The following is an 11,823-nucleotide window of genomic DNA, read 5'->3' on the forward strand; positions in this document are numbered from 1 at the left end:
GCCCCGACCGGGGATGGGGATGGGGGGGGGGGGATCCGGGGGGTGTCCGGCGGCGACGGCTGGCCTGGTAGCTCCCCCGCCCGCATCCCTGCAGCATTCTCCCGGCCGCTCCGCCTCGGGAGGGCACGGCGATCCTCTCGCCCTGCCGCCGCCGGCAGCTTTTTCGTGGGTGCCCAGCGAAGAAACAGCAGGAAAAAAAAAATATATTTTTTTAAACGGTATTAAACCGGAGCTGTCGGTTTTGGGTGGGTTTTAAACTTTTGCGATGAAGGGAAGCGATGTCCAAGGCAGCGGGGAACGGCTGTGTGCGGGGAGGCTTGAGTTCACGAGTGGGTTTTATAGAGGCGCTCAGGTGGGCACAGAAAGGGGATGAAGGCACTGAAAAACCCCGGGTAATGCCGCGGCATGCTCGCTCGGGCGTGTGACCCTCACACCGGTGATCGCCAGCCCTCGGACAGATCTGCCTGTCCCGCTGGAGACACGCGTGACCCTGTCTGTGCTTCTCTGTCGCTCTAACTAGGCCTTGGGCTGCGTCGGTGAGCGCTGCAGTGAGGGGGAGAGCAGCACAGCATCAGGAGCCCACCCTGGTCGCTCCCTCTCGACCCTTCCTTGCAGCGGCGACGGGGATATCCACAGTGAATTATTCCCCGCCGAAGGAAAGGTTTCGCGTGGCTCGTTAACCGTTAGTGCGGCAGGAATGTTTAGGTCTTAAAAAAGAAAGCGGCGCCGGCCGATGTGTAGAATACGCGGAGTGTGTCGCCTTGCAGCGCTGAGCCGGGACTTGTGCCGGGGGTGTTGTGTCGTGACAGCTGCGGCGCGTTTCCGTTGTGCGGAGGGGTTAAAACCGAACACCACGGCTACATTCGTTCAAAATTTAAAAAAGGAATCAGCCAGGGTAAATCCTCACAAGGTGGCTTTTGGCAAAACCCGGCCCGGCGAGGAAGGGGGGGGCGGCGGCACCGGGGCGCAGCGGGAAGGGGGCCCCGACGGCCGGAGGCGGGCCGGCACAGCGGGGCTGCGGCGGCGGCGGAGCTGTCGGTCCTGCTTCCATCGGGTGCACCAGGTCCCGCAGAGACACCTTCCATCGGGTGCATCGGATTTCCAGGGGAACCGCGGAGGTGAATGACCCTGGAAAGCTGATGAATGTGACGGAAAGCGCTCCGCGCCCTTTTTACAGCTGAGCCCACTCCCCCCCCCCTTTTCTGTCTGTCCCATAGAGCTCGGTTCAAGGCCGTATGTCCCCACGTCGAGGAGGATGGGGGCTTTTCGCCTGCGCTGAGAGCACCATAAATGCAGGGGTTTCCCTGGCCGCCTTGGGAGCCCAAGGGAGGGCAGCGGGAAGGGAACAGCCCGCAGAGACGCCTCGGGCTCCCGAATCGAGCCGCTTCCCCCGCCGGAGCCTTCTCCGAGGTGTGTGACCCCCCGAGTCCGGGCCCAGCCCCGGGCGGGCGGCGGGGCGGCGAGCGGCGGGACTAACCCCTCCGCAGGGGGCTCACTTCTGTCCCCGCCGGCTCGCCCCACTCACGCCCACGGCCACCGAGCTGCCGTCCGGGGGCTGGCGATGGCAAACTGCCGAGCTCCAGCGGCCTGGGGAAGGGCCGAGGGTGCCGGGGGGGGGGGGGGGGGGGGGGAGGGGGGGGAAGAAGAGATTGGGGGGTGGCATCCCAGGTGCCCCTCTCAGAGGAGAGGGGCTTGCTGCAAATGTCATCAGGGCCTCGCCGCCGAGCCCGGCGCGTTTCAGCCACATATGGTGGGTGGATTTAGGTGTCAAAAGCCGGCGAATTAGAAATGGTAATTGTCCGTCATTATGGGTGAAACGCGATCTATCACAACAACTGGAACATGTCTGGGCGCTAGCAAAAATAATTTGAATGATTAGCGATCATTATGAATGTCAAGCCGCGTCCATTAAGTTGTATGAAGAAATTATCCTTGACGTGCGAAATCAAACTACAAATACACAGGCCTGGCATTGAGGAGACCCTCCCTGCCGGGCCGCGGGAGGCCGGGAGCAGCCCGGTGGGGCGCTGGCAGGGCCCGGGAGAGGCGCCGGGGCGACCGCGCCGCCGGAGCCGGGCCGCCGGGCGATGCCGCTCCGCTGCCCGCGGTGGCCCGTGGCGAGGGCTCTGTCCCGAGCCTGCCTGGCCCTGCTGACGGTGGGGGGACAGGGGAGAGGCGCTCGGTCGTTCAGAGAAGGTTTTGCAGGGAGAGGGAGGCGAGGGGCAGGGAGCCGGGCGGGATGCTGCGGCGGCGGGCGGTTACCCGAGCACCTCCCGGAGGAGACAAGTGATGGGGAAGGGAGGGGGGGAGGATTCCGGAAGCTGCCCTCTGCAAGGAACACGTCTCCATGTCCCGTAGTTACACCAGTCCTCGGCAGGAGGGGACGTCCGGGGACACGATTCCCCCGCTCCTGTGGGGGGGCAGCGCGCCCCTGCCCCGCCGCAAGCCCCCGCTCACCCCCGCCGCGCCAGCCTGGCAAAAGGGCTTTGCCACCGCTCTGGAAACGAGATTCTTCCCGAGGCGAGATCGGTTTACAAGTAATTTCCACGTTGCAAAGATTGCATATATTTTTTTCTAAGATAAAATGTCGTTTTTTCCTCTTAGAGTTCGCCCATTACGGCGAGGGCTTGCGATAGATAATTTTTTTCTGCCCTCTCTCCCTTTGTTCCCTATTGTTCTTCAGCGAAATCATTTGTTCCCAAAAACGAAGCGGATATTTCCGCATCTTCTGGAGGTATTTTTGGTAAAACTATGCCATTGTGATCACCCGGACCATAGCCTGATACAGACATCTAAGTACAAATTTCCGGGATCCGCGAATCCTCGGCGCAGACCGCACTTTTTACAGCAACACGCAAAAGCGTTTTCCATAAAAGCGAGAAAAATCTTCAGTTTCTTCCAGGCGTGTTATTTTTTTTTTAATCCGATAAATTAGTAAAATTTTAGACAAATGAAAGAAACCTTCAGAGTCACTTGACAAAATGACAGCCTGCACTGGTACACAGTGGTGTTCATAACCAGCGAATAAGCAGATATATTCTTTTCTTGTTGCGGTCGCTGGGAAAATGTAGTATGTCCGTAGAAGTTCCTCGTTTCCGATTATTTTTAATACTTAACTGAATAAAAGAAGCTGGAATTATCTTTTTTTTTTTTTTTTTTTTAATTAGCCGAGTAAAAATTACGTTCATTTAGAAATACTGTGCCACCGTGCAGAGCAGAGTGGCGACGCCGCCACCCCGGTAAAACCGCTCACGACATCCCCCACGGAGGAACACGGCCCCGCGGCTCCTCGGAGGCTGCCTGTCGGGCTGCACACCCGCCAACCCCCCTGCCGTCTCCCGCATCGCCCCCGCACACACCGCCGCCGCCGCCCGGTACCGCCCGCGAGTGCCAAAAGACAAATCCCGGACACGACCCCGTCCCTCGTTTTCGCTGTCCCGAGAAGAAAAGCCCTCCACAAACCTCGCCTGCATCAAGCTCGAGTGCTGCCGGCAGCCAGCAGAACTGCCTCCCCCCCCCATCCCCTCCCAGCCTACCCCGGCTTTATTCGTGCGATTTGCAAATCTGTATTATTCCCGCACAAGCCAAAAATAATATTAGTCCTCTCCACGCGCATTTCGTCCCTAATTATCACTCGAGTCCTCTGCGACACAAAGAGTTTCCCCGGCCGGTTTAAGCGCAGCGCAAAGACCATGGGCAAAATGATTTTACCCCGACCCGGGAAAAAAGCGGGTGGGGGGGGGTGTCTCGCTGTCGGGCGGCTTTAACGGGGAGCAGATCATCGGTGCCGAGCAGGGTCCTCAAACCGCCAGAGCCGAGAGGTAAGGTCGGGCTCTGAAGCAGCGGGCAGGGAAGACAGTGTCCTTCAGAGCCATCACGGCTCGCGGGATTTGCTTTCCCCGCAGAGCAATAAAAGCAGTAAGCCGTCAGTCCCCCTTCCCCCTCCCCTCCTCCGAGCAGCCGACTCCTGCCCCGTGGGTGCTTGCCCCGGCCCCGGCCCGGCGGCCACCCGCCCCCCAACCCTCTCCCGCCACCCCGGCCCGCCTGTTCCCCCGCTCGCAGGCCGGTGCCGTCCAGCCCCGGGAAGCTGAAAATCAGACCCCTCTTTGCCTTTCCACCCGTTTTATGGTTTTCTGGCTGTTCTTGCTGATGTGGAAGCACTGTTTTGGTTGTCAATCGGCCGTGCATGAAAAGGCTGCATGTAGCCTTTTCAGCTCCCACGCTTTTTTATTTTTTTTAAGAAAGAAAACCAAAATTGTTTGAAATACCTACAAGCGCTATTACCTAGATCTATATCTTTATTAAGGCAAAAAGCCACGGGCGCACCTGAGAGCCCCAAACCGGCGTAACCTGCGGCTCTGCAGCCACCACTCCCCGCTGCTATTTTTTTCAAGTAGTGCCCCGACAATTGCACTCATCGCCAGCATCACCTGGGACCAGCCTTGTGGCTAACACCTCTCCCAGCTCCAGTACAGGGCTGGGGAAACAGCCGGGGAAAAAGGAGGGAATGGTTCTTCAGCCGCCCCAAGGAGTCAAAACCCTCATCATCTGGCCAGGGCTTACCCCTCGGGCCCGTGGGACCCGGCTGGGCGCTGGGCCGGGCGGTGTCTGCGATAGCGGCGGGAGGAGGGCAGCCCTCGTCCCTGGCCGGCCCCGGGCTGGTACCGGCCCTCGCCGGGCACCGCGACATCCCCCACCCCGGGCGGGCCCGGGCGTGAACTCGCCTTGCCCTCCCGCTCCGCTCCATCCCTCCGGGGAGAAAGCGAGGGTTTGCGTGCGGATTGCCGAAATTCTCTCCTTCCCTTTAAAAATAATAAAAAAAAAAAACACAAACCACGTAAAAAAAAAAAAAAAAAAAAGGACAAGTCCCACTTGTGGGTGAGAGCCCGCCCGCGATCCCGCAGCAAGGCACCGGCCAGCCGCCGTGAGGAGCTGCAGCGGTGCGGGGGAACGGCGGTTCCCCGGGGACCGGGCGGTGCGGGGGGCCCGGCGCAGCCGGGGTCTCCGGGCAGAGCCTCCGCGCCCACCAGCGGCTCTGCTCGCCCCCGGAGGAAGGAGCGCTGGCCCAGGCGGGAGCGGTGCGGGGTCCCGGCGCTGAATGCGCTGCGCCTCGGCTGGGAAATGTTTCATTTGCTCCACGGTTAACCACGTTGTTCCCCGCAGCAGCGAACAACCCGAAAGCAGACCCTGCTTTGGGAAGGCTTTCGGACAGGCGAGAAGTAGTAGCATCCTCGAGGATGTGGCCGGGGCTGAAAGACCTCCCTTTTTTTTTCTTCTTGCCCCCCCCCCCCCCATCACCTGAGGAAAAACCAGGCTCCTCGCTGGAGCCACTGCTGCCCACCGCCGTAGGGCTCCCCTGGCCGCGGGGCTTTTCGGCCGCCTGGGTCAGCCCTGGCTCTCGGCAGGGCTCCCAGCGCTCCCGGCCCGCCGCGGCCGGAGCATCCGTGCTTCGGGCTCCACTTTGGCAGGAGCATCCCTGCCTCGGGCTGCGGGGCCCTCCGAACGGAGCTGGGTGCTCCGGCCGTTCGGTGCTGCAGCCCCGGGGGAGCCGCCGGCAGGAGGGCAGCGGGGCTTCCCCAGCCCAGGGGTCGCCCTCCGGGCGCGTCGCTTTTCCCCCTGAGAAGGAGAAGCAGAGCGGAAAAGTGCCTGCCAAAGCTCCCGGGCTTGCCGGGGAGAGGCCCTTAACCTCCGGGCCACCTTTGCCCCCCGGCTGCCGGGACCCCCTGGGAGGCCGGGCAGGTGCTGCGCTGCCCCGGCGGGGGCTGGGGGGGGGGAAACTGCCGGTGCTCCGGCATCTTCTGCCGTTTCTCCTCCTCCCGGGGAAGCGTCGCTGGTTACCTGACAAGCAAGTGTGTGTGGGGGGAGGGGGAGGTTGTGTTGGAAATCTACGTGGTTTCCTGTTTTATTACCCTGCGAGCGAGCGGGAGGTATCTAAATATAGTCAGTCTCCCAGTTGCAGAGTCGGTGTCTGCGTCTGTGCGAGTGTTTAATACACAAACACAAGCGCCTATGGAGACATATGCGAAGATATACACAATTTACATTACATTTCAACAGCCGAATGTCTTGTAGCTGCCGTGGTTTCTCTTTCTCTCTCTCCCTCTTTCTCTTGCGACTGTTTTCTCTTTAAGGCTGGAGCTTGTCCATGGCCGGATGGAAAATGATTCTCACGGCTCCCGTATGGATTCGGGGTTTGGGAGAGCGGCCGAAGTTGGGACATATCGTTAGGGAGATTATTTTCATGTTGCAGCCGTGGATGAGCTGAATGTGTGTTTGGGAGGGACGGAGAGAGCGTTAGAGCCCAGGTTTTGGTGATTACTTAAATGCCGAAAATCCAGACTGATTTCTTTGGCCTTGGTACAGTTAATTAAGAAAAGACAAAAAGTTTCAGAGCGTTTGCTTTATATTTCAAATCGTAAAATTATCAATAAAAACGGGAATAGAAACGCCTCCAATTTCCCGTAAAATTCCATTAAATTATCGATTAAATTTTCCCCATGCAAAATACTGACGTTTCTCAAATATCGGATTTTGTCAACGTCAAACGAAGAAACTCTCGGCGCGTAAATATTCGATATTAAACACAATAAATAAAATTCCGAGTAACTTCACTCGGATCACCCTTTGCAGCAACTTCTGTCTCGAGTAAAATGCACCTTAGTTTTACCGGATTCAAAGGAAAATAGTTCGACGCTCTATCCTGCGTGTGTCATCCAGTTACAGCCGGGGGAACCCCGGGGAAGCTCTAATGACCGACGCTTACTCTTCATATCAGGAGGTTCCCAACCGCGCTACGTCCGTCAGCGAGCGCGAAGCAAAATAATAAAACACGGTGTCCTACGGGAAAAAGAAGGTTTCGAAAAAATCCTCTTTCTCGAACAGAGAGCCCGATAGGAACCAGAACCAGCTTTCCCGAAATCCACCCCCGCCTCCTTGCCTCCCCATCCCCACCAGGGCCAAACCCCCCCGCTGGTGTAAAGCGTCCCATCGAAGCTGGGATGGGGATCAGCGGTTTTAGGGCTTGTGTGGGGTTGCAAACCTCACACGGGGCCGCAGGCAAGAGAAACATCCCCAGGAGCAAGAAAAGGAGAAAACGGAGCTGTCTGCGGGACAGCAAGGGCTCCTTGTCACCTTCCCAAGTGCGTGGGGCCCTGCTCCTGCCATCCAAAACGTTCATTTTCCCAGGAGGGAAAGCGGTGGGAAAGGCGGAAGGAAATAGTTTATTAAAAAAAAAAAATAAAAAAAAGAAAGAAAAGAAAAAAAAAAAAAGAAAAGGGTTTCAGGATCGGGCTTAATAAATGTCAATCCTCCCGCATCTGCCAAGGTCTGCTCTATCGAGGACCCTTCCCGCCAGGACCGCAACATCTGGAGCGCTCCTTTCGCCGGCAGGACTGCCGACCCGCTGGGCGGAACACAACCAAACCCAAAGCATTCCCCCCGATGCCCTGACGACTTTAGGAGCGGAGAGCTCGTCCCGAGCCCACGCTGGGGCCGGGACAGTCCCCGGGAAGCCGCCGCCGCGGCCCCCCTTCTCTCCGCCGAGGGTGCATCTCACCCGAGCCTGGGGAGAGCGAAATAACAAGCGGGGCGGGCCGGGGCGAGGGGGCTGACGAAGAAACAGCCCGGTTGCCTCTTGGGGCGGCTCGTAGGGACAGCGGCCGGGGGGCGATGGGGCAGCAGGGGCTTCCTCTGAGCCAGAGGGACGCCGGTACGACCCAGCGGAGAAGGAAAGAAGCCGGCGGCGACGGAGAATCGGCGGCGCCCAGGCAACGCGGCCGCCTGTGAAAGGGGGGCCCCCGGCAGGGCTCCATCGTCGTGGAAAATCTACCGCAGCCACCACCGGGTCCGGCCCCGGCCCCCCGGGTGGAGCTGCCCGCCCCGCCTGGCAGCGCTGGCCCCGGCGGGTGGGGGCCGGAGGACGGCAGGCAGCGGCGGGGATGCGCTGCCGGCACCGCGCCGAGGGCCCGGGCTGGCCGCGGAGGCTTGGAGGCGATTCGGTCCAAGGCGGGAGGCTGCCCCAAGCGGCTATCACGGCTGTGTCGGGATACAAACGGCCTCGGCCCTTGCGCCGGCGACGGCGAAGCCCCATCTCCGCTAGCCCCGGTCAGAGCGCCTCCACCCGCCCGCGGCCCCCGGCCCCGGCCTCCCCCCCAGCCGAGAGAAAAAAGGCCGCCCATCCACGCACTTTCCCCGGGAGCTGCCAAGATTTTAAGCTGACACGGCCCGTGGAAGCGGGCAACTGCCGGGCCGCCCGTGGCATCCCGCGCAGCGAGGCCGCCCTCGCCCGGGAAAAACGACTTGATGTCCCCGCGGTTCCTCCGAGCGCACCGCATCCTCACCGTGACCCAGGCAGCCGAAAATTAAACCGGCGATCGCGGCTCTCCCGCTGAAGAGGGGATGGCTCCCGCCTCGGCACGCGTTATCAAATAGCCCCTTCGCTTCCCAAGCAGGGAACCGGCACCGGCGCTGCGCCACGGGCAAAGCGGCCCCGGGGACAGGAGGGCGAGAGCTCCGCCAGGTCCCACCATCCCCACCGCCGGAGCTGCCATCTCCCACCAGAGCCCACTGCCAGCCTCCGTGCGAGTGGGAAAAGGAGGGACGTGGTCTGAACTACAGCCCGAAGTCTGCTGCGGGGAAAAAGTCACTGGGGAAATCCGTGTCCGCTCTCAGAAACAACACACGCGGCAGAGCTAAGTGTTAAACTAAAGTTTATAAATTAAAAAAAAAAAAAAAAGTACAGCGGGTAGCTTACAAACATTCACAATTCATTTGAAGTAAATAATCTAGTTGAGTGCACAGTGCCATTAAAAGAGAAAGGGGGGGGGGGGGGAGAAGAAAAAAAGCAATGAGTTACCTTGAAAGAAAGAGACTGTAATTACATTGCCGAGCAGATCAGAAATCCCCGCCCCTGAAGGAGAGGTCTGCAGAAGAACTGTAAAAGGCACTGATGGTATTAAAGTTTCCCGTTACATCGATTTCTTAAAAAGCCTGACTAGAAATATTCACATTGAATATAAAAATAATACCAACAACAACAACTTTAATACAACTGGAAAGTGCGAAAAATCCGTAACTCTTCCCTCCCCAAACACGGAAAGATCTCAGGAAACAAGGAAAAGAAGAAGTCGGGAGTTTCGATATAAGTCTCACCCTTTTGTGACATATTTATCCTTTGCCAGGGATCATGGAGTACAGGAATAACATGGGCAACAAGAGCAGGGGGGATCTGAAAGAGGCTTCCTTACATTCAGCACCATACAAGGCACACTCAGTTTGCAACGAGTTGGAAGACCAAGGGCTCAAACAGACGTCAAAAATCATCTTCCTTACAATCCACCGAGAGAGTCCTTGATCTCCTCTTCTGAGCTGCATTTGGTTTTGAGGGTTGGTTGGTTTTTTTCCTCTCTTTTTTTTTTTCCCCCTCTCTTTTTCTCTCTCCCACACAAGATCGAGTCTCTACCAATCCGAAGCAAAATAAAACAAACAAAAAGTCTACACCAAATACACTGACAACATGGATACCATGAACTAGTCGTGCCGAATTGCGAGAGTCCTCGGCTGGCAGGGTGGGGACGGGGTGAGGGTTGGGGCGGGGGTGGCCGAGAAGTCCTACGTTGGAAGAAGAGAGGGTGAGGAACCATCCAAATAATATTAATAATAAAAATACCAATAAAAATAATAATAAATACTGTCCGAGGCACTGAGAGCTGCAGCTGGGGCTCTGGATTTGAGAAGCTGGATGGGGAGGTGGCAGAGGGGAGATGGGTTTCCTGGCTGCCAGTGTGTGTGGTGGGGGGGCTGGGGAGGAGCGGGGGGGATGTGTGTGTGCCCCTCACTGGGTGCCGGCGGCTGCGGCGCAGGTGGAGAGAGCCCACCCGGGCAGGCAGTAGTAGGGATAGTAGTAGGAGGGCTGGAGGGAGAGCAGCGAGGGGGGCCGCAGCACCTCGCCGGGGTGGTACTGTCTCTGGTCGTCGCGCACCAGCACCTTGACGGCCACCTTCTTGGCGGCGGGGGCGGCGGCCAGCAGGTCGGCGGCCATCTGCCGCCGCTTGGTCTTGTAGCGCCGGTTCTGGAACCAGATCTTCACCTGCGTCTCGGTGAGCTTCAAGGAGGCGGCCAGGTCGGCCCGCTCGGGCCCCGACAGGTACCGCTGGTGGTTGAAGCGCCGCTCCAGCTCGAAGACCTGCGCGTGGGAAAACGCTGCGCGGGAGCGCTTCTTCCGCGGCTTCGGCGCCGCCGCCTCCTCCTCCGCCGGCAGCAGCTTCCCGCACTTGCCCGCTCCGTCCTCCTCCTCCGGGGGGCTGCGATCTGCGGGGCAGGGCGAGAGCACGGCGGTCAGGGCCGGCAGGCACCGGGATACCCGCCTTCCCCCGCTCCTACGAGGCCCCAAACCCGGCCGCGCGCGCTCCTCGCCGCCCGCCTGCAGCGACGGGGCGGGCGGAGGCCCCGCCGAGCCGCTTCGCGCCCCCCCATCGGGATAGCCGCCGATGGCAGCCGGGGTTTCTCGCTCTCCTCCGGGCGCCCTCCCGGGCTGCGGCCTCTGCTTGGCAAAGGGCCCAACCCGCTCCGGCCTCCCCTCGCCCCGCGGGACGCGTTTCGGGGGCTTTTTTTCTCCTGGCACAGCCCGGCCCCGTCGCACAGGCCCGCGGGGCCGACGGAAAGCCCCCATGTCCCCCGTTCTCAGCCTCCCATCCCCGCAACGGGATCCTCCCGCCCTCCCCGCGCGGGTGCAGAGGGGCCGCCGCCGGGGCCGCCCCTACCTGAGACGGCGGCCGACATCTCGCTGTCACTGAGTCCGGCGGCGTCCCGCTCCGCCGCCTCCGGGGGCTGCGCCTCCTCCTCCTCCTCCTCCTCCGCCGCCGGCCGACCCCCGCCGCCACCGGCTTCGGCGGGGCGGGCGCTACCACCGGCGCCCTCCTCCTCGGAGCGCCGCTCGCCCTCGGGGTCCTCGCTGAGCGCGGAGTCCGAATCCCAGCCCGCCGGGGTCCGCGGGGCTGGGGCGCGGGAGGCGGCGGCGGCGGGCGAAGGGAGCGGCGGGCCCTCGGCGACGGCGCCGCACAGCCGCCAGCCGCCGGCCGGCCCCGGGGGTGGGGGCGGCCGCCCCGCGGCGTGGCGGGCGCGCTCCTCCTTCTTGTTGAGGATGGCCTGGATGGAGAAAGGCGTCAGGGCGTTGCCGCCGCGGACGGCCATGTCCCGGCGGCGGGCGGCCAGGCGGGCGAGCAGCGGGTCCCGCGCCGCGCCTTTTCAGCTGGGCGACCGCATCGCCGGCCGCGGCCGCGCCGGTGCCGGTGCCAGTGCCAGTGCCAGTGCCGGGCCCTTCTCTGCCGCCTGGAGGGCGGGCGCCAGCGGGGGCAGCCTCTCTACGCCGCCGGCCCGCCCGCCCATAGGGCCGGGGCCGCCGCGCCGCGCTGCGCCGCGCTGCGCTCGGCCGGGCGCGGGCGCCGCCACCGCCGGTCCCTCCCTGCGGCGCGGGCGCTGCCTCCGCCCCGCTCTGTCCCGCCCCGGACCGCCCTCTGCCTTTTTCTGCCGGCGGCGCTGTCATCCCTCAACGCCGCCGTGACAGCGCCGGCCCCGCGCCTTCCCATTGGGCAGCCCCCGCGCGGCCCGCCCGCCCATTGGCTCCTTCCTCCTCCCCCACCTCCGCCGCGCCGCGGAGCGATGCGCCTCCGCGGGGGCGCGCCGCGCTTTAACCCCTTGTGGCCCGCGGGGCTGCCCACGTTTCCCCGTTCCCCGCCGGTCGCCTCGAAGCGAGTGTCCCGCTCCTCGGCGGAGAGCCGTGGTTCCCATCCGGAGAACGAAGGATAAGAGTTCCAGGGTGCTTTC

General features: G+C 61.5%; 1 protein-coding gene across 1 annotated transcript; it reads right to left on the minus strand.

Moving 5' to 3' along the window:
• Positions 1-9,761: 9,761 nt before the first annotated feature.
• NKX3-2 (NK3 homeobox 2) lies at positions 9,762-11,190 on the minus strand (the record flags this gene model as incomplete). The annotated part of the gene is made up of 2 exons (XM_082482262.1): positions 9,762-10,308; positions 10,761-11,190. The coding sequence occupies 2 exons, from the start codon at positions 11,188-11,190 to the stop codon at positions 9,833-9,835; spliced, it is 906 nt and encodes a 301-aa protein (XP_082338388.1). The 3' UTR covers positions 9,762-9,832.
• Between the last annotated feature and the right edge of the window lie 633 nt (positions 11,191-11,823).

Source organism: Vanellus vanellus, assembly GCF_965231255.1.
Source record: "Vanellus vanellus genome assembly, chromosome: 4".
Taxonomy (NCBI): domain Eukaryota; kingdom Metazoa; phylum Chordata; class Aves; order Charadriiformes; family Charadriidae; genus Vanellus; species Vanellus vanellus.